At 46.4% G+C, this 27,640-nt stretch overlaps 1 protein-coding gene across 40 annotated transcripts in view; it reads left to right on the forward strand.

The window, feature by feature from the left end:
• Positions 1–27,640, forward strand: part of camk2b1 (calcium/calmodulin-dependent protein kinase (CaM kinase) II beta 1) — a 53,672-nt gene that overhangs the window by 22,218 nt on the left and 3,814 nt on the right. For 2 of the 40 annotated variants that reach the window (XM_035529573.2, XM_081713944.1), the window contains exons 6-22: positions 3,612–3,684; positions 6,876–6,978; positions 7,697–7,780; positions 7,911–8,005; positions 8,676–8,798; positions 8,931–9,014; positions 9,127–9,169; positions 9,751–9,840; positions 13,170–13,207; positions 15,527–15,559; positions 17,128–17,196; positions 22,833–22,881; positions 25,023–25,172; positions 26,158–26,310; positions 26,786–26,861; positions 27,001–27,095; positions 27,324–27,558. In XM_035529573.2, coding sequence (XP_035385466.1) covers positions 3,612–3,684; positions 6,876–6,978; positions 7,697–7,780; positions 7,911–8,005; positions 8,676–8,798; positions 8,931–9,014; positions 9,127–9,169; positions 9,751–9,840; positions 13,170–13,207; positions 15,527–15,559; positions 17,128–17,196; positions 22,833–22,881; positions 25,023–25,172; positions 26,158–26,310; positions 26,786–26,861; positions 27,001–27,095; positions 27,324–27,556 — 1,591 coding nt within the window. In that variant the 3' untranslated portion in view covers positions 27,557–27,558. The remainder of the gene's footprint in view (positions 1–3,611; positions 3,685–6,875; positions 6,979–7,696; positions 7,781–7,910; positions 8,006–8,675; positions 8,799–8,930; positions 9,015–9,126; positions 9,170–9,750; positions 9,841–13,169; positions 13,208–15,526; positions 15,560–17,127; positions 17,197–22,832; positions 22,882–25,022; positions 25,173–26,157; positions 26,311–26,785; positions 26,862–27,000; positions 27,096–27,323; positions 27,559–27,640) is intronic. The other 38 variants (XM_035529575.2, XM_035529583.2, XM_035529577.2 and 35 more) reach the window with 38 other exon arrangements.

Here is a 27,640-nt window from a genome sequence, read left to right on the forward strand (position 1 = left end):
AGAGATACAGTATTTCATATCCAAGGTTTAGTATGTAATCTGCTTTATAGAGTTCTAGTTGATCTGAACAACTTGCATCCTATGTCAGCTATTTGATGACCCTCCCCAAAGTTTTGAGAGAATGCGTCCTTACAATGTGTCCTTACAATTCCCGTAGTAGACCTTACTCTCTCTAAGCTAAACACTTTGAACAGTGGTGCTAAATAATCACTGTTCTGAATGCCATTCATTACAAACTATAAATGCTTAAATAAAAAAACAACCCCACAGTGAGACAGTATGTGCATGGCATGTTCCTTATTCCTAGTCATGAGTATTTATTTGTGTGCCAGGCGCGCAGGGGAGTCTCCCCCTCCTAGATTGGCTCTTCTGTCATTATTGGGACAAACTTTAGTTTTATAAGTGTATATCGCGCCCTAAGTGCAGTGTTGGGCGGGTGGAACTGTGAAATTTCATACTGTGATATCAGTGACCCACATTTTTCATTTCATTTTTATCATCAAAAACAAATAATTCTGATTTATTGTTACAGTAGTGTTAAAATACACTGATTAAATTTAAAAAGTATTTGCATGATGATTACGTGATAATTTTAATCTATGTAAAAATAGTGAGAAAAAAAATTCTGATTTTGTCCTATTAACAACTGTGAAGCACTAGAATGTTTAGTAAATTAGTACATAAAATGTACACTGAACATTTACATTGAAATCATTTTACTACAGGTACAAAAAAATGTTGTTTTTTTTTAAAAAAAGCCAACACTTTAGACCATCCTCTTGACGACTCTGAAGCTCTACCTCCCTTCACCATGGAAAACCAGCAGCGTTAGCAAACACGTTTCCTGCCTTGCCCCTCGGTGTGTTACTGTGGGGACCCTGCAGCAATGGGCAATATTTTACTTTAACTGTGACTTTAAAAAGTACATGGTTATTAGAATTATTGAAATTTCATCTCGGTGTCATTTAGTTTCATACTGTGGTATATCATTAAAAACCGGTAACTGTCTCATCGCTGTGATTGGCAGCTTTTCCAGGTCCATGAAATGTTTGTATTTCTTTGTGTATTTGTGACTGGCTGTGTCTGAAGCTGCAGCAGCTGGTCCAGTCTGGAGCAACCAGTGGCTCAGCCTGACTACCATGGGGGTTATAGCCTTGACTACCGTGGGGGTTATAGCCTTGACCACCGTGGGGGGTTATAGCCTTGACCACCGTGGGGGGGTTATAGCCTTGACCACCGTGGGGGGGTTATAGCCTTGACCACCGTGGGGGTTGTAGCCTTGACCACTGTGGGGGTTATGGCCTTGACCTCCGTGGGGGTTATGGCCTTGACCTCCGTGGGGGTTATGGCCTTGACCACCGTGGGGGTTATGGCCTTGACCACCGTGGGGGTTATAGCCTTGACCACCGTGGGGGTTATAGCCTTGACCTCCGTGGGGGTTACAGCCTTGACCACCGTGGGGGTTATAGCCTTGACCTCCGTGGGGGTTACAGCCTGACCACCGTGGGGGTTATAGCCTTGACCACCGTGGCAGTTACAGCCTTGACCACCGTGGCGGTTACAGCCTTGACTACTGTGAGGGTTATGGCCTGACAGTCATGTTTGTAACAGTCCAACTGCCACAGCACCCTAAAGCCCCCCCCCCCCCCCCCCCCCAACACACAACAGCTGACAGAGGGGGAGGTGAAGACACACACTCACACAATCATGTGCTCATACTCTGACATCTTCACACAAATACACTTTAATTTCAAGCGCATAGATAACTTATTCATGGCCATTACATTCATCCAAGCTTAAATTTATGAATGCTCCTCAAACGTGAAAACACATTTCATTACAAACGCGCACACACACACACACATACTCACATGTATGTGCCAGAACACTCGCTCTTTCTTGCTCTCACACATGCAGCCACATTCTCTCTCTCTCTCTCTCTCTCTCTCTCTCTCTCTCTCCCTCCCTCCTTCCTTGTTCAGGGTCTCTTGGTGTATCACATTTTCAAGTTCTATTTTAGGGTGTTTTGGTGCGGTTTCATCATTTTTGCATTACATGGACCACACTGTAGCCATGACCAGCTGTGCTTCCTTGCTAATGCCCTCCTCCTCTGACCTGTTAGAATCGGTGTTCCAGACTGGGAAATAACCAGCCCCAAACACCTCTCCCACGCCCTGTCCCATCAGCCTGCACCACACAGCCCTGTAGCACCCTCTATACCGCCGCATGACGACATCCTGTGGTCTCTTAGCAACCAGCCCGCCTGCATGCATGTGTTACTGCTGGCGCACACTGCGCATGTACAGAACCCCCCCCCCACACACACACACGTCATGCAAAAGGAACATCACACAATTGTGTTTCCAGTATCCGTATCGATATATCTATCCACTCCTGCATAGATATACAGTAACTTGTACACGCTGTTGTCCATCTCCTTGTGTGGTTCCCCCCTGTGCTGAGTTTCATCACCTAAACCCTTTCTCCTCCTGTACCTGACACCATGAGGGATTCTCTTCTTTCATATGTCCTTTACCTGTTGTACTGTAGCTAGCGAAGCCTCCTTCTTCTGCACCCTTTTTAGCTCGGTGTGGGATCTCAGGCCAATCCGACGCTTGAACCCTAGAGCAGTCTCCTGTGAAGATGGAAGTGTTCCGATGCGTACGCGGAGCTGTGTATTAGACCAGAGATTAGAGAGGAACAGTGTTGATGGTCTCTGTAGACGCACTGCCTTGCCTCCCGGCCCCACTGGTGTGTAATGATAAGGACACAGCTTACACCTGTACTCTAGAACTAATCGCACTAATCAAGCTACTACATCTGCTCTTGAAATCAAAGGGATGAATCTCTAGGTGTTGTGGGATTTCATTAGCGCTCACTTTGGACTTTAGGTCTAGTGTTCTGTAGAAGGTCTGCAGGTACAGTGTAGACGGTCGCAACTTGGTAAAAGACAGTGGAAATTTAGATTTTAAATGGTTGGGGATTTTTGTTACTTTGTAAATGAAGGTCAATGGCAAAACAGCTGTCGGTTGTTACGCCATGATCTGTCTGCACTGTAGTATACCAGAGACCAAATTATTGTTTCTTCTGTAGAAACATTAGCCAGTCATTGCTGACACACCTTATAGTGTAGTGGGTGGTATGCTTTCTCAGTGGAACTGTGTGAGTTTTAGTAGTTTGGTTATGATGAAGCAATTGAATATTCAATGATATGCAGCTTATGCTGTTGCTAATGCCCCCCCCACTCCCCAGGCTTTCTGATTGGCTCACGTCAGGTCTGATTGGATTTATGCAGTGGGGGAAGATGCACACTAAAATGGGAATATGTCCATGATCCGTGATAAATGGCCACAGTGATCAGGTTTCAAGTGACGCCGTAATGGACATCTCAGAGTTCTCTAGTTTCAGCTTTTGGGCACTGAGGCAGGTTCTGCCATTGATGTTTGTTGCTATGACTCCCAGTGGGAGGCAAGAGCTTGCGTCTATAGAGATACCCCCCCCCCACCCCCATCTTACTCCTCAGCCCCAAATTTACATTCCCCATCCCTGGCCTGTGCACGGGACTGTAGCTCTGCTCAGACTAATATGCACCCCCTGGTGTTTGCATGCAGTCATTGCATCCAGCAGATCCTGGAGGCGGTGCTTCACTGCCATCAAATGGGCGTGGTGCACCGAGATCTGAAGGTGAGTCACAGGTGTCATGTCGCTGTCTGCCGAGCTCTGTGTGTGTGTGTGTGTGTGTGTGTGTGTGTGTGTGTGTCTGTGTCTGTGCGTGTGCGTGTCTATGATTATAGAGGTGACAAAGTGATATCCGCTGTGGTGATGGAAGTAGAAATATAGCTGTCTCCGTGTGAATGGTGTAATTTGCTTTTGAAGATGCTAATAGTTTACGCACATCAGTTATGAGAAATCTTTTTTGTAGTTTGCATGGTCGCAGTGACACAGTGTCTGTCATTAATGTTCAAAGGCTCTTTCATGAGGGCTCAAGCGTGGTTTCTGAAAGGAATTCTTGGTGAATTTAACTCTAAAGCTAAAGTTTAATGTGCTTTCCTCGTCATGATGTCATCTGACCAATGCCACTTAAGCACCAAGTCCTTGCTTCAGTTGCATTCAAACTTTTCTACCTGCCCTTCATACCACAAACCTCTCTTCACTCAAATGAAAGTACAGTAAAGGAAGCAGAATCACAGGCCAGAGACCACACACACATTCGAGTTCACATCTTTGACGTCTGACCATTGCTGTGCTTCTGGGAAATGTAGTATTGTTTGTTTGTGTTTGTGCTTTGTTAGGGTTAGGATGAGTTGTATTTGGCTTGGCGTACAGCGACTGGGCCGTGATGTGACGTTGGCATTTCTGTCCGGTTTAGCTTCGCTGTATCCGGTAGAGTGATTGAGAGATGCGTGTGTTCACAGCAGAACGCAGTAAAGGAACTGTGTACCTGGGAGCGCAGAATCGGTGGCTGATTTCCGAACAGTGGGATCCTGTGCAGAGAGACCTGATTTGGGAAGATTAGATGTAGCCCCAACTGGTTTTGGCTGGCTTGTCTCTTCTGTTTGTATGTGGTATTTTGTGTTTGTGTTGTCTTGTTTTGCATGAGTTGGTCCCTTGTACATGTGTGAAGTGAATCTCTTGGTTTACTGGACATGCTGGGTGTGAAATATCCTCCCAGGAGGAAGGTGCATGGGCATGCACACATTCTATTAGCAATTACGAGATTTTGATTCCCACTGCAGTGAATGGAATCATTTTCTAACTCTGTATTAATCCTGGGCAGCAAGAACTCCAAAGAAAGTGTCAAAGAAGGGTCCGTGTCTATTAAACATTAAAAAGATTGATGTTTACACATATGAGACCCATAAACAACATGTAAAAGTTGAGGAATCCATGGGGCAGATTTAAAGCAGAGGTGGAACACACATGTGAAGCCCCCATGTAGTGTGATGTTTTGTAGAGGGCCGGGCTAGTCTCCTGGACGCTGGTCTCCTGGACGCAGGGCTTCTCCAGTTTCACACTGGGTTCCTGGGACAGAGGCTGCGGACTCTTCCTGTCTCAATGCAGCAGTAAAACGAACAGCAGCCTACAAAGAAATGAGAGACGCTCTGTCCCCGACGCGCTCTTTAGCGAGAGACGCTCTGTCCCCGACGCGCTTAAATGAGAGCGATGCGCTCTCACACACGTGTGCACTTCAGTGCACATACAAACAGAAACCAACAGACGTGTGCATGTGCGCACACACACACACACACACACACACACACACACACACATGCTCATGCACTCCCCCACATGGAGAACGGTGTGTGCACACAGCAAAGCATGCTGAAAGATTAATAGATCTTTCAGAAGTAACCTCACTCAAGGCTGACTTAACTCACTCAAATAAACCCTGACTCAGACAGATTGTGTGCTTGTGTTTGTGTTTTTTATACGTGCAGCTGTTGTGTTTTTGTGTCAATGGTGTGTTTGTGTGTACGTCTGTGCCTTTTTGTACATGTAGGTGTGAAAGGAAATTGGAAAGTGGTGCAGGTCAGGGCAGAAGATGCAGAGTTCAGAGATGAGTGTGAGGGAGAGAGAAATTTTTCCAGACCCACTCACTCTCTGAAAGCTTCACTGTTCATCAAAATTCCTTCCACAATCCAGCGCTAAGGCTCAGATTAGCTCTGCAAGGCTCTGCAATGCTGGCAAGCCCAACCACTCAGCAGTAATATTGAACTTGGACTCTGATATGACCGTACTTGTGGTTTAAAATACTGCCTTTAAAATACAGTGGCAATGTTGAGCTCCTAGAGTGAGCACGGCGGCAGTGATGTCACCGATGGAATAATGACTCAGCAGGAGGCTGGGTTGTTAGGGCGTCCTTTATTTGTGAAGCTGCAAAGTGAAAGATTGTAAGAGGACACCGTGAAGTAAGATAGCAAGCATGTGAAACTTTGCAGAGTTCTGCTGTAATAAGGAGGAGTTTGTTCCCCTCACAGAATGGTGCAGGGGCCAGTATACCGTGGTAGAAAGAGAGATGCATCACAGTGAGACAAGCCCCTGCAATGCAGGAAAGAGACACAAACATCATGTTTAAACTGCAGTGTTGTCTTTTCAAAAGGGGCGGGGGGGCGGTGTGTGTGTGTGTGTGTGTGTGTGTTGTCAAAATGCAGACATTTGTTATGAGCTATGATTGCATTGTCAATTTTACAATTACATGCCTATGTGTGCTTTGTGTATGTGTAGTGTACTGGGGAGTCCCATGGGAGATAGCACAGTATTAGTATCCATCAGTGACAGAAACTAATAAGGCTAGCTAATCTGGGTCATCTGGGAAGAACACCACACACACACACGTTTCACTTCACATTTAGCAGAAAGAGTTTTAGAACCACAGTCTGCTAGAGGTGAGAGATTCAGTCTTGTCTTGATTTTCCCAAGAGGATGATACAATCACACCACTGTTGAACTTTAAAACGATCCTCTCTACCAACTGACATCAGTGCAGGCACAGGTGTGGGGCAGCCCAAAGCATAGATTAACATACCTGTCATGATTTTACATTAAAAGGTTTGGGGTAAGAACAATGCATGGCTTTATCTCACAAGCGTGTCTTTGCGTGTGTTCATGTGTTTTTCTAGCCAGCGAATATGGGAAAGATATTGTGTGCGACTGTGTGTGTGTGTGTGTGTGTGTGTGTTTTCCTGCATTACTCATATGTCTGCATAGCTCTCATCTGTTGGTGAGTGCATACGTCTGCATGCATATGTTAGTCTGCCTGACGGACAGTGTTCAGTGTCTGGCGATCTGTGAGCATGCATTTCTGCACATGCTGCAGGGGTGTGTGTGGCTATTTGTGGATGTACTAATGTCTCACCGATCTCCTCTGCATCCAGCCAGAGAACCTGCTCCTGGCCAGCAAGTGTAAGAATGCTGCAGTGAAGCTGGCAGATTTTGGCCTGGCTATCGAGGTGCAGGGAGACCAGCAAGCATGGTTCGGTACGTCCCAGCGGTCCTGCCTCTGGAAACTTTTTATCTGGAGAGCATGTTTACTATCACTAGGAAATGTGGTAAATGAAGAGGCCCACAGAGGTTTCTGTTCAATCTGCAGTAATGTTGTTTTGAGCTTTCCGAGTGACGCCGTTTCTCAGTAAAAGCCATTCAGGTGCCGTAAAGGGCCCATAAGCAGATGGTTCCTGATAGCTTCTGCTGAGTTTAGCCACTGAAGGAGTTCAAAGGAGTCCAAAGGAGCCTTTCTTTAATCCCCATCCTCCATTCAGACCTAAAGCTCCTCCTTGAGCTTAAGCCTCTATGAGCTGCCACTGCATGCACAAAATACCTGACAGTCATGGAAGATGGCCTCCTTGTAGAGGAGCTATTGGTTGATTGGTTAATAAAGTTTGAGTTAAAATTTGCAGTTGCTGATTACAGAACCCAACACATTTCCCACTTCAAAGCATCTATTTTAGTGATGGCTTTCAGGAGGTAAGGACAGTTCAGCCAAAACCTTCTTAAATATAAATAGCATAGGTGGGGTTTGAAATTTAGTCATTGTGGTTTCTAATTTCTGCAAAGCATCATTGCAGGTAGGTTTGTTAGGTCCTGTTGCAGTTATTCTTGTATTTCAAATAAGAGGTTTCAAAAGTTTAAATTACCTTCAATGATACCGTAACACTTTTGTGATTGATTAATATATCTGTGTGTGTGTGTAATGCAGGATTTGCAGGGACACCAGGATATCTGTCCCCCGAAGTGCTGAGGAAGGAGGCATATGGAAAACCTGTGGACATCTGGGCCTGTGGTAAACACACACATGCGTGCACACACAAGCACAATCTTTTTCTCTCTGTTTCAAGACCGACTCATGGAAATGTCAAAAGTGAACACACAAACGTGATAAACTCAGGTCTGTGTGTGTGTGTGTGTGTCAGGTGTGATCCTCTACATTTTGCTGGTTGGCTATCCTCCGTTTTGGGATGAAGACCAACACAAACTCTACCAGCAGATTAAAGCTGGAGCTTATGATGTGAGTTCTGCTCTTCCTCTCTCTCCTTCCTTCCATCCCCTTCTTGATTCTCTAACTGTGTCTCTGTCCTTTATTTACACCTGAGAGAGAGAGAGAGAAAGTGTTCTGCCTCTCAAATGTTTTATACCTACTTCCTCACAGTTCCTATAACAACCCAGGGCATGTCTTCTCTGGTCTCAGACGTTTCTGTTGTTCTTATGTATTGCATTTACAGCTAAAGTGACAATTAAATTGACTGTAGATGTTGTAAGACAGGACTTTCACTGTAAAGTTGGTCATTAACATTGGTGAGCCCTTAGACAGAGTGCTGTCATGTGCTCTCCGGCCCTGGGTAGGGTAGTATTGCTTATGTCAGGGGAACTGTCCGAGGTGGCATGAGGTGTTGAAACTGGCTTGGTGTTTTTCTGTCTGGTTGCTGATTAATTGGAGAGAGTATTAGGGCACTATAAGGTTTGTTTAAGCTTTTTAAGCTCTAAATGAACAAACCCTATATTTTTTTTTTGTTCTGCCAATAAGCTCAACTGTTTGCAAACAGTCAGAAAAATTCCTGACTGTATAGACGCTCGCCGAAGGAAAGCAAAGGGCTATTTGACTCTCCCAGGAGAAGAAGGTTCGGCTTGGCCTGCTGTGTGCTGTAGTCCTTTATACTTTCTCTGATGTTTTGTGGTAGTTTCCGTCGCCCGAGTGGGACACAGTCACCCCGGAAGCCAAAAACCTGATCAACCAGATGCTGACCATCAATCCAGCCAAGAGAATCACGGCTCAGGAGGCTCTTAAACACCCGTGGGTCTGCGTAAGTACACACACTCACACACACAAACACACTCACAGGATACCCAGCTCCCACACAACACTTATAAGCTTGTGCAAAGTCACGTAAACCTCTAATGCCCCCCCATATCCACCACCCTTGTTTTCGCCATAGCAACGCTCCACAGTGGCTTCGATGATGCACAGACAAGAGACAGTGGAGTGCCTGAAGAAGTTCAATGCCCGGAGGAAACTCAAGGTGTGTGACACCCACACGCACGCAGCCATTCAGTGTTGTACAGTGCTCTGTGAATATGTAGCTCGGCGTTGGCGCTTCCGTGCTGAGCCCCGCTCTCTCCGTCTGCTTGTAGGGAGCTATCCTCACCACCATGCTGGTGTCGCGAAACTTCTCAGGTAAGTTGCTCACACCTTACAGCACTGGCAGTTTTAGACCTCTGACCCTCAACCTGGATTCATCGGGCTGGGTTTGCCTCACCCAAACGTGTTCCTGAGTTTTTGTTTTTGACCTGTCCGTCATTAATGCTTTTTCAAGGGCCCTTTGTTGCACCTTACGTTGTGTGTTACTGTGACACCCCAAAAATGTGTGCGCGCGCGCGCATCTTTTACTACCATTTTGTGAAATGTGTCGGTGACACAGTTTTACAGTTTCCTGTGTGTGTGAGAAGTTATGATGCAATGTCTGTTGGCTGGATGATCGATATTCTGTTGGCTGGATGATCGATATATTTAAAATGAGCGTCCGATGTGCAGCTTTGGCACGTAGCTGGCGGGTGATCATTTTACCGTGGTCCTCTTACAGAAACAGTTTTAAAACTTCTTTTCTATTATATTCTTATACTAATAAACAATTCTCTCCTCCCTGTGCCCTCTCTCGCTCTCTCTCTCTCTCTCTCTCTCTCGCTCTCTCTCTCTCATTTTCTCTGCCCTACCTCTCTCCCTGTTTCCCCTCGTGTGTGTGTGTGCGCGTGTGTCAGTGGGTAGCAGGCAGACCACGGCTCCGGCCTCGGTCACTGCCGCTGTCGTTGCCGCGGCAGCAGGCACTACAGCAGGGCTGGTGGAACAAGGTAGCAGCGCCCCCTCTGGGAGGGGAGGGGGGCTCTGTCTGTCTCTCTTTCCCCTCTCTTTCGCCTCTTGTTCCTCTGCCTGGCCTTTAGCCTCTTCCCTCCTCTTCCATCCCTTTACCCGACCTCCTCGCCCTCCGGTTGCCTTACGCCACTCTCTGCTTTACTCCCCCTCCTCGCATTTCTCCCGCATTTCGTCCCCTCTTACACCCCCCCCCCACACACACACACCCACACCCACACACACCCACACCCACACACACCCACACCCACACACACGCACCCACACCCCCACACACACACACCCACACCCACACACGCACCCCCACACCCACACACACCCACACCCACACACACGCACCCACACACCCACACCCCCACACACACACCCACACCCACACACACACACACCCACCCACACACACACCCACACCCACACACACACCCACACACACGCACCCACACACCCACACACACACAACCACACACACACACACACACACACACACCCACACCCACACACACACACACACTCTGCATGGGGCTAAATGCATGTACCACTCACAGCGGCTCACCTGGCTCTCCCTCTCCTTCCTGTCCTTCGCCCTGGTCATCTCAGTCCCGTCTCTTTGCGTATCGGCGCCACCTCCGCTGCCTCCATACCAAACAGCTGATTGGTCACATTGGCTGTCAGTTTTAGTTGTCATTGCTGTGTTATTCTCCGTCTTCCTTTGTTATTCCCTGCAGCACGTACGTGCTGCACAACACACTCGCATGTTTCTCCTCTTCACTCGTTTCTTTCTCACACATCTTATTGGTGTGTCTCATTCAGGTCTCATTCTCCATTCATTGAATTCCACAAATGATTTTCTTTTACTCGTTTGTTTTGTCCTCTCAAGTGAGCCTATCACCTGTTTCCGTCTCATAATCGTCCCTCTTCTCACGTTTGGTCCTGCTCTTCCTCTTCCTCTTTCCTGTCCCTCTGTATGGGTATGAGACTGTGAAGTTCACCCTAAAAGTGGGAATGGAACAGGCTGCCTGCTGCTGTACTGAATGCTGCATGGGCAACTGAACTAACGCATGTTCACTAACAGTTCGGGGGTGTATTCCACTGCATGGTGGAGTTTCAATATGACTGAGTTCAGTATGGGGCTATGGTTATAATATGCTTTTTGACATATGGCATCATTTCCATATGTAAATGATTTATAAGAAAAATGCCTGAGCATGTTTCGGGGTAAAACTCAGACGCTGTTTATGCAATGCATCAGAGCTCCAATTTCGCCAAGTCGTGTCATTTTCGATTGATTACAAAGAAAAGTCCCTAGTCTTACGAGTTCCACAGTGATGTTTGGAACAGGCCTGCTGAGAGTGAGAGGGAGCCTAACTGCGGCTGCCACGTCGAGCAAAGGCATCCCTACCAGTTCAACTATTCCAACGTTCATCATTCTGAGACGTTAAAATCCGTTGTGGGTTAAGTGGACTGGACAGCCCTCGTCCCAGGAAGGGAGAAGAGTGCCGAGCCATTACGGAAAATGTTTGTGGGCGCTCCCGACCAATCCGTGTCCCTGCCCACCTCTCCTCAAGTCCCTCCCAAGTGCCACTCCCTCGTGCTCACCATGGCCAATTGAAAACAGGAGCCACACCTGGATTCTGAAAAACACTCTTACATCCTCATGTACACCATTTGTTTTTGGGTTTTTTTTTTTTGCGGTTTACACGAGGAGTAGTTGTGGTTAGGAATGTATTTATTTACTTGTTTAGCTTACATACTTACTTACGCAGTCTGCTTTTTTTTTTAGTCAGTTAGCAAACTAAGCTTAATATCCATCTTTAAAATGCCGTCACGGGGGGGTCCTTTATGGAATGTAGCACAAGACTGAGGAGCAGAACTCATTACGACTGAATGTTCTGACCTCTGCTGTCCTCCTCTCTTCCTCTCTCCTCATCTCTTCTCTTGTTCTTGCTCTCTGTCTGCATGCCAAGGTAAGAATCTCCAGCCTCTCTCTTCCTCCGCTCTCTCCCTTTAGAGCGCAAGTTCTGTTTTCTCAACAGGCGTCACTGGTCTATTTCTCACACGGGGCTCAAGTACGGTACCAGAGCTGTGTTGTCCGTAGGTCATGACCCTGCCCCGGCCTCAGTGTCAAGAAACACAGCACCAGATCTATGCGTAATAAGAGGCCCAGTCGACGGGCCTGACGTGTTTCCTTTTCAGCGCATTGGCTCGACCCCACTCCATTTCACGTGATGTAAAACTTGCATGCTACCTGCAAATATGCGTATTCGTTGGATCACTGGATCACGGCGCTAAAGTCCAGCCGGTGCCAGCCTGGCCTTATCTGAGATGACGCATCCCCACTTTCCTCTTCTGCCGTCTGGGTTTTCCGCTTAAGTGATCTGGGAGAATGTGATCCGGGGAGCCGTAACCTTAAGCCGCAAGGAGAAGGTCGAGTTCTTTTGCCCTCCCCTCCGGTCTGCTCTGTCAGCTGTGGGATTAGTTAAAGCACCATCATGAGCAGGCTCAGTGCATGATGTACAGTCACTCTTCTGTGGGCGAGAAGGGTCAAAGGGCATGGACCTCTCTTTATTTTTGTTGCCACAAGATAACCTTTTCCCAAGAAGGACAGCATTTTGATATTTTTAGCTTTTAAAAATAAAATAAAATAATAACCTGGAATCAGGATTTTTTTGGGGGGGGGGTTGTTTTTTAAGTTTCCCGTGTTCGAATTGGCCCAGAGGATAAAAGGTTGTCTTATGACAGCAGTGAGTTTTCATGTGCCTGTTGATGTTTCAGGGGGAAAAAAACCTCTTTTCTAATTTACAAAAAACAGACGACCTTCTGCTAAACTGAGTGGCAGACGCTATTTGGAGAGATGCACTTCCCCACAGTCTCTTTAAGGAAACGCGGTGTGAACGTTTTAGGGCTCGCTGTTGTTTTTATATTTTTAATTAAGATCTACAAGTTTAATACCTGATCAGATTCAATTTACAAGTTGACAATCTGAATCCAGATTTTCCCAGGGTACTTTGGTTGAACTCCTCTAACCCCATAATATTCAAGCACTGCAGTATCTCTCAGTGGAGGGCTTGTTTGAGTCTAACACCATGATGCTTTGTCTGAGGATCATTGTAAATGGGGAAACTGAATATGTTTCTGCCATTGTCTTTGTCTTTGAAATATTTACATATATACATTTACATATATACATAAGTTAATTTGCTAATCCAGACTCTGTTAAACATGTGTATGTCTGTCTCACTGTCTTGCCGTCTCTCTCTCTCTCTCTCTCTCTCTCTCTCTCTCTCTCTCTCTCTCATGTTTCCTACTGCAGCAGCCAAGAGTTTACTGAACAAGAAGGCAGATGTCAAGGTAAGGTGATCTCCTGACCTCTGCCCTTCGTTCTTCTAAGTGTCCGACTTATGACCATTACTTGTCAGTCTCTTGTTTGCGTTTCTCCTTCTCTGTCTCTCTCTGATTGCATCTATGCTGCTCATTCCACCAGCCATGTACATCATCCTGTCTGGTGTGCCCTGAGTTTGGACGTCTGAGCTCATATTCCGTGTGTTCCCATATTCCCTGCATTCGCATGTATTTCTGTGTGTGTGTGTGTGTGTGTGTGTGTGTGTGTGTGTGTGTGTGTGTGTCTTTGAGCGCTTGTGAGTACACCTCTGCCTGCGTGTGCGTTTGAGATTGATGGTGTGAACTTTCCCCTCCAGCATTCGGAGTTTGGAGAAACGGGAGTGGGCGTCTCCCTCGGCACTTCCTTGGCCTTCTCCCCACACTTTTGCAACTTGCCTGCTTCTCTGTGATCTTCCCACCAGGAAACAAATGTCGCTTTCTTCCCTTGTAGGTTTATCTATAGTGTCAGGAGTTGGGGTGATGCACGATAAACAACACAGCAAGGGGCCTTAACTTGTACGCATTCTTTTAAGCGTTCTAGGTTGCTACATGTTGAAGGGAAATGAAGGTGCAGTATTGTAAAGTGGTACCAAATAGGGATATGGGCTTCATCCGGTCTCTAGGAGAGCGATAGCCCCTGAAAGAGGAGAAGAACCGGATTGGAAGACTTATTTCCGTCTGCGTGAGAATGTGTGAGTGTGACGCGCGCGCGCGCGTGTGTGTGAGAGAGAGAGAGAGAGAGAGTGTGTGGGTGGGTGGGTGGGTGCGCGCACTCGCGTGTGGGAGGTGTCAGGCGGCATAAAATGGAAGCGCAGCGGTGATGTCATTGAGGAAGCATTGAAATATTTTAGGAGAGTCAAATACTATGTACAGATTCATTGCATTAAAATTTTATGAGCTGCCAAGAGTGAAACACTGCAAGCAGGTGGAGATCCTCATGTTCTTTAAAACACCCCCCCCCCCCCCACACACACACACACACGAGTACACACTCCTGCAGTTTTCCTTTCAGTTGCCCATAATCATTTGGGTGCCTAGCTATTGACCTTTCCTTCCACTTCCACGACCAACACCTGCTACACGCATGTAGCTTGTTTTTACTCAAGCACTGCCCTCGTGTGTGTGCGTGCCCGCGCCCGCGCCCCAGCAGAGAAGAGCTAGCTCAGTTGGGAATGTGACTCTAGTTCCAGGAATAGCTGCGTGTCTGAACCCTGGAAACTCTGTGACAGAAATAGCATCACTGTGCTCCTCTCATCGCCTAGCAACAGGCTCCCCCATGTCCTTCATTAGCCATTTTAAACCATGTCTCACTGTCTCGCTGTCTCTCTCTCTCTCTTCCTCTCTGTCATTCTTGCTGTATATCTGTCTTTGTCTCTTGCTGTCTGTCACGGTCTCTCACGCTCTATCTCACTGTGTATGTGTCTGTTTCATGCTGTCCCTCTCTTGTGTCTCTGTCCATTTCTGTCTCACTCTCCCATTCTTTCACTCAACTTCCATCTTTTTCTTTTTTTTGCTTGTTGATGTTCCTGTTGCTTTGTATTCCCACACCTGCTGACAAGGGGACCGGACGCCATCGCTGCATATCTGGACACGGTTGCAGCGTCAGCATAGCGCTGCTGTATGTAGCACTGAACTGGGGCGGTTAGAGCGGGCACAGTGACCACACTCTGATCACAATGGGCCCAGCAATGACAGTGGCCATGACTATCTACTATCTATGACCACAGAACTGCAGGTTCATGTCGCTTCATGGCACCCCAAGTAAATTAATTAAGACAGGCTGGTACCACTGTTTAAGTGTATACTCAGATAAAAACAGATATTTCTTTCCAACTCTGCTGTAAACAAAACAGCAGGGCGGGTCGGAGAGACCTGATTTCTCCTGCCCCTGACGATTAGGAGATTAGGATTTCATATCAGCTTTCTGCAGTCTGTTCTTCTTCTCCTTGTCCTCCTGAGAAGCTCTCCACCCTTCAGCCTGCTGCACCCTGTAGTGGGGGCCTGAGTCCTCAGTCTCCCGTGTGAACATTCCCGTTGCCTTGCGCTCCTGTTCCCACATTTTCCTGCTTCTAGCCAGGGGTTTTTCAGGTGCATCACACATCCTCCCCATGTAGTGTCCTGTTCCTCAATCAGCGCTGGACATGTTGTCAGTTGTTTGTATTAGACATGTTGGCCAAATGCCAGCTAGTAAGTGGGATTTTTTTTGTTGGTTTGTTTGTTGTTGGGTTTTGTGTTTTTTTTGAGGGACAATTCACCACTCACTCTTTCTCCCTCTCCCCATCCTTCCAGAAGAGGAAGTCAAGCTCCACAGTTCAGTACATGGTGAGAACATCCCTCCATCCAGGCTCCTTCATCCTTTTTTTGTCTTTCTTTCTCTTCCTCTCCGCAGTGCAGATTCCAGCCTGCCACCAGTGCCTGCATAGAACTGCTCTCTCCCCCCCTTTCCTCTCTCTCTCTCTCTCTCTCTCTCTCTCTCTCTCTCTCTCTCTCTCTCTCTCTCTCTCTGCAGTGTTCTGTGGCTGGACAAATGATGTCACATGCACAGCGCTTTGTCCTGTCGCCTGCTCCCTTAAGCTCAGCCGAAGTTTGTTTGCTGAACCCTTTTACTTGGCTGTGTAGATGGTGTCGTTTTTTTCTCCAGTCCAGTGTGCGAACAAACCAGGCTGCTCTGTCTTTCTGTAGAGGGGCTGTAGCGAGACTCCTTTCTCAGCTGAGCATTTAAGCTTCGCTTGATCTGCCCCTGCTCTCCTTTCCCTTTAAACAGAGTAAATTAAGTGAATTAGCAGCACCTTTACACCGCTTGAGACCTTCCGCAACAAATGTGTTTTGATGCTCTTGACCCCCATATTAGCACTGTTGAGCTATATATTTGAAAATGTGTGTGAACAAGTGTTAGTTTGTGTGTGTGTCTGTGTGAGAGAGAGAGAGAGACTGGTTTCTAACTTGAAGGAAATGGTTGTATGTAGCGAGATGTGTAAAGCTGGATCTGTGCCCATGTGGTTGTCATGTTACGGTGCTGTCGTGATGCTGTAGCCACAGCGTGATGGTGGTGTAAGGTTGTAGTGATGATGATGATGATGATGATGATGATGATGTAATGGTCTTGTGATGGTCTTATGAGTACATCATCCCGTTTCCTCTGTGTCTGCCCCGCTTCACACCCGTGTTTGTGCAGGCAGTGTGTCTCATTCCACCTGCCCTGTCTACCATCTCTCTGTCTGCCATTCCGCTCAAAGCCTGTGTGTGCTGGACCTGTCTGTCTGCACCATCTGTCTGCGCTGTCTGTCTGCACGTCATAAGCTCCACTCAGTGACTGCATCTCTGCCATTTCTGCACGTGTCTCCTCTCAGCTCCTCACTCTCCTGTCCAGCTGCAATGGGATCGTTTACTGGGAGCAGTGGGATGTCTGTCTGACCAGTGATGTGACTCACCCAGCACGATACTGCATTTATGCCACTGTTAGAGCATCAGAATATAATGAATTATCTCCATATTATGTCTAATTGGCATAATGGAATATAGTTATGAAGCTTAATTGGCAGGAGAAGAGTTATAATGGATGTTTTTGCTTATCTGCCTTTTCTTTGTGTCCTCTACCTCTAAAGAACATTTTGCTCCCTTTTACTTCAAATGATCATCATCGTACCTGTTAGGCTTTTCAGGAGGAGTCAGTTAATCTGTATCACAAAATATGACTGATTCCACACACACACACACACACATATATATATATATAAATTTGAAATGCATCATGTATCTGTTTGCAGGTGCATGCATATGCGTGTGTGCTTGCCTGTGAGTGAGCGTGTGAGTGTTATGCATGCTACTCTTTCTCCACCCCTTTTAACCTGATTTCTTTTTAACCCTGTATGTGTTGTCTCCCTGCACAGCCCCAGACCAACAGCACCAAAAACAGCATAGTCACAAGCCCCAAAGGAAACCTTCCCTCTCCTGCACTGGTATTTACTGCTCTAGCGTCTCCTTCCTCTCCTCTGTCACTCCCCACCCCATGTCAGGAGGTGTGTGTGTGTGTGTGTGTGTGTGTGTGTGTGTGTGTAATTGTGTAAGTATTGAGGATTGGCGGGTGGGGGGGGGGGGGGATAATGTGTGTGTGTGTGTGTAGGGTGTAAAAAAATAAAAATAAGGTGTAACACTTTTACTGTTTCTTAAAAAACAGGAAACGAATAGTAACGTACACTATATGGACTAGGGTTGGGTACAAAAATGGCACCGGTTCCTGTATGATCGATATTTCCCAGTCCAAATTGCGATGCAGATTTCAGTGCCTTGCACTTAAAGGGAAGGTTTGGCAAAAAAAATATACTACATGCAGTCAGTCATATTTGGACATGATATGTTCGGAGTCCAAACTTTGCTTTACCTGCTAACATTGCTACCAAATGCTGGAAGTCAACAGCAGCCATAATAGGCTTGGCGGTGGTAGCTCAGTGTTTAAGGTACTCGACTTGTAATCAGAAGGTTGCCAGTTCAAGCCTCACCACTGCCAGGTTGACACTTGGGCCCCTTAACCCTCAGTTGTATTCAGACGTTGTAAGTTGATTTTGATAAAAGCGTCAGCTAAATGACAATGTAGATGTAAAAAAAAAATTTCATAAACCTCTCAACAGCTATGTACAGGTGGTTGTACATAGCGTTTTTAAAAATTGTATTTTATGGGTAGTTCGCAGTGACTCGTAATGCTTCCTAAAACACATCGACTAGTCTGTGAGATCTTTCTAAAGATCTGGATGCTGTTTAAGAGGGTTGAGAGAATTTTGTATGCAGGCTGGATCGTATATCGGTGAAGACGTTTTTAAGGAAACGGGTCCGATACCATCCGAAATCGAGACTGAAAATAGCACAGCAGCGCTTCGCAGCAACGCACTGTATGCGATAACAGGCTTGAGCCGCTCACATAAGAGCCGGCCTTGTTTGTTTATACACCGCTGTACAGTTAACTAGTGTCGTCGTCTTCGCTTACGATAAAAAAAAAAACTGTTATGTTCAAATACACATATCCATGCACTCGTACACTCGCCCTGTGTAGGGAACTGGTTCTTTGCCTTATAATGAGAGCATTTAAATAAGACAAAATGGCGTTTGAGCACTGTTCAGTGCCATGGTTCGGCGGGCAACGTTTTTTTCGTTTGTATTTAAAAAAAACAAACGTTCACGTTTCCAGTTTGGCCACGATGTAAAGGATGTTCATGGTCGGGTAAAGGAGAAAGGGAAGCAAAACCGGGCAGAAACTGATCTGGAGAGGAAAAATCCCGCACACGTAAAACACGCTCCTTTAAATTCATAAAGTTTATTACTCTATGGCTTTAATATATTCAGTCCGCACGAAAAAAAAAACCCACGGAAAAACGTCCGTTGGCCGTTAGACAGCTGAGATTTAAGGTGGGCTGGATTTTTTTTTAATAAGAAACTGGAGAACAAGCTAACAAGGTAAAGTTTGTACATTTTTTTTGTCTAGAATGAATAACAATCTTGTAGTCGTTAGCGGATGAAATTTCTATTGGTCTTAAGCAGAGGTCAAGTGAAGAGACACGTAGTACATGTAGCCTCTCCACGTCTGTGCACTTGGTGCCTGTTGCGCGCTTGGTGCGTAGCGGGTCCAACAGCGATTTACCACTGAAATTCACAAGAAAAATGAGGTCAGTATTAACTTGGGGTGGACGTACAATTGCATTCAGTAATGAGAGAGAAATGCAGACGAACTATAGTGTAAATTTCAAGAGTGAGTGAGTGAGGCAGCCATACTGAGCAGAGACTGTGTGTGTGTGTGTGTTGAGTACAGTACAACTGAGGTACAAGAAAGTGATGACCAAGCCAATCATATCGTCTCACTAAGAGAGAGACTGACTGTAAGGCAATGTAAGAAAAAAACCTACATGCTTTAGTCTTGTAAACAAAGCTGCTTTTTAAAAATTATTTTTTTAAATTTTATGATTTTATTTATAAATATATATTTCATATCCACACATGATATCTCTAAATATAGCATATATAATATATCCTGCCCAAAACGATTCTTCCAAACAACTGCTCCTTCCTGGGCTGGTAATGAGGTGGTGAACATAGCTACCTAAGGTTTCGTTGCTGGGCGTTTTGTTTGTTGCCTGTGGATATTGTGGCTACTTCGTGGTGATATGTGGTGATGTAGGTACCAGGTGTGTGTTAGTGGTCGGGTCCAGACAATAGTGGCTTGATGCTCCACTGGAGTGTTTGGCTGTGTTGCCTAGGCTGAGCATCGCAGTGGCAGCTAAACACACACTTTGGATTTGCTGTAATGGGTTGCAATGAAAGAAACAAACCAGGTTTGCTCTGAATAAAAGGCGTAGTCATAACGGCGTTCTGAGCTAAGGAATAAAGGGGAGGCAGCTTCGCAGAGATGTGCCAGGTGCCTGGCTGGGTTTGGGAGCCTCCATGGTTGAGTTCTGAGGCTCTGCCTCTCACAGTCCCTGCCGCTTGCCTTCACACACTGTGCAAGGATAGCAGCAGCAGCATGCAGGTGGCATCAGGTGGAAGCACTGCATGCTGGGAGGCTCAGGGAAGCTGTGAACTACGCACACTGTTCCGGCGCTGCCTAGCAACCGTAACAGCAACTCTTGGAAAGTGATATCATTGCAGAACATTATCACCACTTCAGTGGTTTCTAGCACAGTGCAGGCGATTCTGATCAGTCAGTTAGCTGTGCAGTGTTTATAAAATTACAAATGTAGGTAGTAATTTCAGATGGTGTAGGTTTTCATTTCAGATGAATTGTTAATTTTTAGCCATCACCCCCACCCAGCCAACACCCCCAACTTTCCCATACCACTTCCCCCATGTATCCTTCATCCTAACCCAGGCTCTCGCTGCTGCTGCTACTGGTTGCCTATGATCATGACAGTGGCATCATAATGCAGTCGACAGCGATCTGTTGATTGATCACTGGAGAAATGTTAATTCCTGAGGGGGTGTGGGGTGAGGGTGGTGATGAACACTGACTGTAGAGTCTGGAGAGAAAACATCCATGAATAGAACAGCTCAGAACAGACTGAGACCAGACGGATCTGATCCACCTCTACCAATTTGCCAGTGGCAGGAGCAGTAAACCCTCCAACCATACTCTATTCCGGTCTCTTCAGACTAACGATGGTGTTCTGACTAATGATGGTCTCTTTTAATGACAATTTCATGAGCTTGTAGCAAGCCTGTACCAGAGGCAGTGCCGGGGAGTTTGAACCCAAATGAAAAGGACAGATCTGCTATAAGTAGGAGCTGCTGCAGTTGTTTGGCCTTGCCAGGGCTGTGGAAGGGAGCAGGGTTTATAAGGGCTTTAGGAGCCAGCACTGATGTTAATCTCCATCACTTCCATCTCCTGTTCTAGTGCCTCTCTCTTCTGGTTTGGTAATCTTCAACACCCATCCACCCCCACAAGTGTTCTCTTTCACAGCTGCAGCTGCAACAATCTCTCTTCTCTTTTTTTCCTCTCTCTCTCTCTCTCTCATTTCCTTTCTTTTTTCTTTTTCACTTTGTCTGTTTATTCTATCCTTCGTTCATATCTCCCTTGCTTTTACTTCGTATGCTCCAGCCTTCCTCTCGTCCTGTGGTTTTGTAGTCATCCAAAATCCATTAGATGGACCCCACCCTCAGTGGTCTTCCTCATATACTCGTGTCCACCATTCTAGTTTATCTACATCCCCATCTGTTTTCTGTGTCTTTCTAATGTTCTGTATGTTCAAATATGATTTAGTTTGGTTCTGTGGAATATGCTGATTCTCAGGCTGCAATGAATTTGAATTAACATACTACCTATCTTTATATATATATATATATATATATATATATATATATATATATATATATATATATATATATAGTTTGTGTTTTCTTTCTTATTTTTCAAATGGAAGTATTTTGAGGTATGATTTCAGTAATTATTTTACACATCTACCTTTCAAAGATGAATAATGTTTCAGTAGCTGGAGCCCTTGTCTGTTCAGCATCTCTCAGCGTGTATGTTTGTAGCAGGAGAAGCCCCGGAATAACCCTGTGAAGATGTAATCCTATGCACGCAAGGAGTGTGACGTATCGTTCTTGGGCGCAACAGTTAGCGGGAATATGTAACAGCATTACTGCATGGTGTCTTATTGCTGGCAAACTGATCGAGTGAACCAATGAAATGGGGGCCATCTTGTGGTGAAGATTGGAAGCGCAGCATTTCAAAACTGGCGAATCAAGCTGCATCGTGTCCCTTGCGTTTGAAATTCCACAGAACTGAAAACATTACCATTGCAGTTAATGCACACTAAGACATGCATTTAGTATAAATAGTGTTGCTAACTGGGTTCGTCCTGCCATGACAAGCTGGAATAAAGCCAGACTGGTTTATTGTGAAAACATTTGTAGAGCAGCCGTTCGAAGCAGGAAACCATTGATCTCAGAAACCCCTAGGGTGCCTGAGCACAGGAGTCCCAAAGCGGTTCTCTCCACATATTAGAGTGCTGTCTCTGTCCCTGTGAGTTCTGCACAGGTGGCAGGATGAAGGAACAAAAGCAGTCTCAGGCTCACCTAATAATACTGCCCCACATTCTGGCAGTCCACCCGCCTGACGCTTTACAGCAGCTTCTGGCACCCACAGTGATCTCCATGCCTGGGCCATGACAGGTGCTCCGTTCTGTATCCCACATGACCCACCCCACCCCCAGCCCTGCTCTCATGACATCATTCTGTCATTTTCTCTCTCTCGCTCTCTCTTTATTTAGCTTGTGCTCTCTCTCTCTCTCTCTCTCTCTCTTGGGATAAGAATGAAGAGGAGTTAGAGCCCTCTTCCATTTGATTTTTCTTTGTCGGTTTAGACCCCATCTACTATCCACGCCAAACCCTGCGTATGTACAGATCAGTGCGTCCCATCTGTCCACCCTGCACTGAACAAGTAGTACACAGCAGCAGCAGTGGCTAGGGGCAAACGTGGCTGTGTGTGGGTGCTAACTCCACCCACCCACTGCTTCCAGAGATCAGAAATGCAGATGGACAAAGCTCTGAACGGGGCTTTGCTACAGAAATGAGACCAGTCTCGTGCTAGCAAGCCATGCTATGCCGACGACCTTATTTTCATGTCTTTCAGAAAGGAATGTCTTGGTGTAATTCATTTGTAATTAAAAATGAGAGAAAAGTTCTCACAAAAAAAGTATCCGAGTTGTAGTCTCTCTGCAGTATGAAATACGTTTGCTTAATATCTGTGTGCATATTTGGCTAGGGGTGTGTGTGTGTGGGGGGGGTTTGCGCGTGCGTGTGTGTAATGAGAATGTCGCAGCTGTTCTAATTAGGTTTGCTATGCATCATTTAATGGTTAATTGTATGCAATCCCTGTAGTTTTGTCGTTGTGGTTCATTTAAGCTACTCGTGTGTGTGTGTGTGTGTGTGTGTGTGTGTGTGTGTGCGCGCATTTATTTGTATGTGGGAATGCATGTAAACTTTCAGTGTGTGTGTGTTTGGGGTTTATGCCACTCCTCGGTGCTATGAAACCAACATATGAGGTATCTATTTGTTTGTTAGTTTGTGTATACATGTATTTATTTACTGTTTTGTTTCATTTTCGTGCCAGGAGTCGTCTGACAGCAGTAACGCCACAGTGGAGGACGAGGACACGAAAGGTGAGCATGGGACAGTCTGTCCAGTCTCCCAGGAATGAGCACGGGCCCCCGGGCTCTGCACACCACTGTGCCAGAGTCCATCAGCAGCCAGGAGATGGGAGCGCCTGCATTCAGATCTGTGCCAGGAGAAAGACTGACTGGTGCTGGGATTAACGGAAGAGTGGGCTGTGACTGTACACATATGTGTAGTCTAAGATCTACTGTAAATGGGCTGTGAACCAGCATCTTCACCATTGTATGTGCGTCTGTGTGTGTGTGTGTGTGTGTGTGTGTGTGTGGTATGAACACTCCTACTTGCTTAGGGCAAGGGCACCTTGTGCTATAATTAACTTTAGCGGGAAACCAAGGCTGTGCATGTGTCTAAAAACCAGCCTGGTGATACTGTAGTCATGATACAGGAGAGTGATACCCATTTTTCCGAAGCCAACAAGAAAGCCGGTAAGACGGTAATGTGTGTGTTTGTTGTGGACGGTGTGTGTGGAGGTAAAACAGCAACTTGTAAGATTTGTGCATGTGCGGTGTGTGTGTGGAGATGGTAATACTTGCCTAATTCTAGAATTGTTTGGATTATTTTCTTTGTCAGTTAGTAGTAGTTCTGTTCAAGATTCTTTGCACCTAGGATTATAATGAACACTTGCAGTTACTTCACAGGAAAACCTGCCTTTTATTAAAGCTGTGGTTGTCAGTAATGACTGGTATCAGTATTTTCTGTAATGTTTGGTGAAGTCTACCCTAGAAAGTTAGGTTGTGTACTCTGTGAAAAACTGTTCTATGTTTACTGCTTTTGGACCAGTATATTGCGAAGACGGCTCTGCGCTGGTTGTACTGTGTCGAGGTGAAGCACTAAACTGTGCAGTGGATGAATCCTGGGGTGCTGCACTGGTCTCTTCACTGTGTGCATCCTGTCTGCCTGTCTCTCCACTCCTCTGCCTGTCTCTCCTCTCGTCTCCCTTTGTACCCTTGTGGGTGGGTGGGCCACAGGAGAGAGTGTAGATAGCAACTCAGGTCACAGCCAGTCAAACCTCAGCTCCCATCCTGATCACACAAACATGCCTCGGGGTTCCACCCCTGCTGACTTCTGTGAGTGACAGTTATCTACTATGACCTTTAACGTTTGTCCCCATAGTTATCTACTACGACCCTTAACCTTTGTCCCCGTAGTTATCTACTACGACCCTTAACCTTTGTCCCCGTAGTTATCTACTACAACCCTTAACCTTTGTTCCCCGTAGTTATCTACTACAACCCTTAACCTTTGTCCTCATCACTTACTATTACTTTATCCTGTGTGCTCATATGCATTTGTGCAAATGGTTTTTGTACTTGTCCCCAGTACTTGAGTCTGCACCCAGGACCGATTCTGGGCTCGTTTGAGGGAGGAGCTCATTAGTGCTGGTTTGCTTTCATACAGAAAAATACCATCTGAACCGTGGATCGATTGTGCACTAACACAGATCACTTTTTTTGGACACAGGTTTGCAAAATGTTAGCTGCTAGGTTTATCTGTTTACTGCTTTTTATAATCATGCTTGGATAAAAACACTCAAGCATCACAGAACAGGGCTTTTTCACTCACATTTCACCGTCAAGGAGCACATGCAAACAATAGACAGGTTTTCTGTACCGCTCCTGGGCTTAAAAACAGCTGGACCAGCCTTACTGAACTCACAGAGCATGTAGTCTTGGGTCCGGAAGAAAACTCCCTTAGTATCTAGAACTCTGGGCCATGAAAAAACTCTGTTATTTATTCTGGCAGTCAAGTGCCTCATTATATTGTACAATAATGGCAACTTCCTGCTGCGTTCTCTTTATATGACAGTTACCTGCAGGCAGATAATATTCTTGCAGTGGTTGGTAACTGCATTTTCCAACCCAGGTTGTTGATCAGACTTTTACCGCAGGGGCCATAAGCTGTAGTTGTTTCAGGGAAAAAGCACTGATCTGTGGTCAGCTTGGTCTCGTTACCTTGACATGAGAGGAAACGACTGATCTCAGATAAGCATTTTAACACACAGTGTGACTGAGGAGTTTTGTTCTGCACTTTACCTGCCACTCCACTGCTGTGCCTGTCTCCTCCTATGTGCGCCACACCCTGGCTCGTCTCTGTGACCTCTGACTTCCCTGTTTCCTGGCTCTCTTAGCTTCGACCAAGTTCACAGACCTGCTGGGTACAGTGCGCAAGGGCCCAGGCCCTGTGCCTGACGGAGAGGGGTGTGGCCTCACCCCCTTGGTTGCTCAGCCCACCTCTGTGCCCTGCCCCGCCCCCCACATCCCCAACGTTCCCATGCAGAGTAAGTACAAGAGAGGTCAGAGCATAAGGGTAGACATTCCTACAGAGCTGAGATATAAAGGCTTGTTGCCGTCGCACAGAAGCTGTTCGGATGGCCACTGTGTAACTCAGTTACTCGTCCCATAGTCGGTCCTTTAAGGTGGAGTAGGTAATTTTGTAGAAATCAGCAAGCGTACGCTAGTCTGAAAAAAATCCCACCGCCTACCTTTCGCCCTGAGCGCGCACACGCGAACGCACATTGCCTGACTACAGCTGGCGGAGTCCACGAGAGAGCGTGTTGGAAAGAGGAGTGCAACGCGTCGTCGTCATCACTGTATACAACTACCTCGTGTCTTATTCACATGAAAGAAAACGCCCATCATTGTCATAACAGGAAAATAACCAGCTGGGTTTCGGTCATAGCCTTTTCTTCTTCTGTCTTGCATTGCTTTGTTTATCAGTGCACACTGCTGCCGGTAACGGTGTAACTTTCCCTGCTATTCTTGTGCAACTAGCTGGTTAGCTCCTTAGCTTTCTGCAGCGTGTGTAATGCCATGTGAAAGACTCCTCATAGGTGTAAATAAGTACACGTGCAGACTGCGGAGCACGCCGTGAGGTAGGTAGACAGACAGGTAATCCATCCAATCATTCCATTTGGTCCGAATGAAATGATTGGACAGGTTTTTTTCACAGTTCTACGACTGCCACAGATGATTGAGATTTTTTTTCCTTTTTATTCTCATAGCATTTGATTTATTGATTTGCTATCGGGATGGAAAGAGTATTTAAAAACTATGCTTCTGCAATAAATTACCAACTCCACCTTTAAACTTTCAGGTAATTACTCTAAAGCTGTTCATAATTTGAGTGTATTTGTGGACAGCCTCCACACGCATCATGCCTGCTCCCCCATTACCGAGTTGCTTCCCTTCATCATTCTTTCTTCCTTCCTTCCATCCTGTCTGGTCTTCCGCCCCTTTTGCACTGTCACCAAACCGCACCCCCAGTGTCACGTCTGACGGACCTGGTGAGTGGCGTGCGCAAGAGTACGGCCCCCCAGGCAGACGCCGAGCCCCCAGCGCCTGGGCGACCCCTGCCCGCCCCGGCCCAACCCTCCCCTCCTCTCCAGCCCCCCTCCAGCCCCCTGCCTCCTGTGCACTGTGAGTACAGCACCCAGCACTAGCAGTGGCGCAGTGTGGCTTTACAGAGTTGAGTTTCTTAACAAAGGTGCTACTGACAAAGCACTAATGGACTAACATGCTTCTGACCTGGTTTATGCAGTGGCTGCTCCCTTGAAACCCTAGTTAGGTGGGGTGTCCTGAAACTTCAGGGACTGTTTGCTTGGAGTCTTGAAATCCACAGTGTGAGTGTGAAGGGCGAAAGCGGTTGGCTTGCGTCTTGGTTGACTTGATGGGTGTTGGGCAGAGAAATGTATTAAGAGGTGAATGTTAACCTGTGATCTTCACATTATGGAAAATGCTTTGCGACTAATGACAAGCTCATTGTGTGTGTGTGTGTGTGTGTGTGTGTGTGTGTGCGCGCTTGTGTGTGTACACGTGCATGTGTCCGTCCGAAAGAGAGACAGTGTGGCTTTTACTTACCCTGACTTTTTTACTTGCCCTTTTCCTCTGACAGCGCGCAAGCAGGAGATCATCAAAATCACAGAACAGCTGATTGAGGCGATCAACAACGGAGACTTTGAGGCTTATGCGTAAGACACTAAACCATTCTGTGCTCAATGGCACTTGTGTGTATGAACGTTTGATCTGATTCTTCATTTGGGTGATGAAACGGTAAAAGTATGTGTAATTTGTTTATTTATTTACCGTTTTCCTTTCTTTTCTCCCCAGAAAAATCTGTGACCCTGGTTTAACCTCGTTCGAGCCCGAGGCTCTGGGAAACCTGGTGGAAGGAATGGACTTCCACAGATTCTACTTTGAGAACTGTGAGTGACTGCAGAATTAACATGCTAGAAGTGGAGCTTAGGACATCCCTTTTATTTTGTCCTAGTCATGTCTGCATATATTCACACAGAGACTTTGTCTAGGGTGTCCCTGTGTCCTACATTTTGTTAATTACCTCAGGGAGACATCAGTAGCTTTACTCCCACTGACAGGCAAACGCTTTGCAATGCTCTGTTGATCCACTGCAATGCTCTACTCAACTCCGGCAGTGTTGTCCAAGAACAGCAAGCCCATCCACACCACCATTCTGAACCCTCATGTCCACCTGATCGGCGAAGACGCCGCCTGCATAGCCTACATCCGCCTCACGCAGTACGTGGATGGACAGGGCCGGCCGCGCAGCAGCCAATCGGAGGAGACGAGGGTGTGGCATCGCCGGGATTCCAAGTGGCAGAATGTCCATTTCCACTGCTCAGGAGCGCCTGCCGCTCCTCTCCAGTGAAGGTGAGCTCCGCCTCCACGCTTGTGACACCCCGTGACGTTTAGTCACATCATCAACACGGGGGGGGGGGGTTGAGTTCAATGC

Source organism: Electrophorus electricus, chromosome 5 (assembly GCF_041902795.1).
Source record: "Electrophorus electricus isolate QZ-2024a chromosome 5, ASM4190279v1, whole genome shotgun sequence".
In the NCBI taxonomy this organism is placed as follows: Eukaryota; Metazoa; Chordata; class Actinopteri; order Gymnotiformes; family Gymnotidae; genus Electrophorus; species Electrophorus electricus.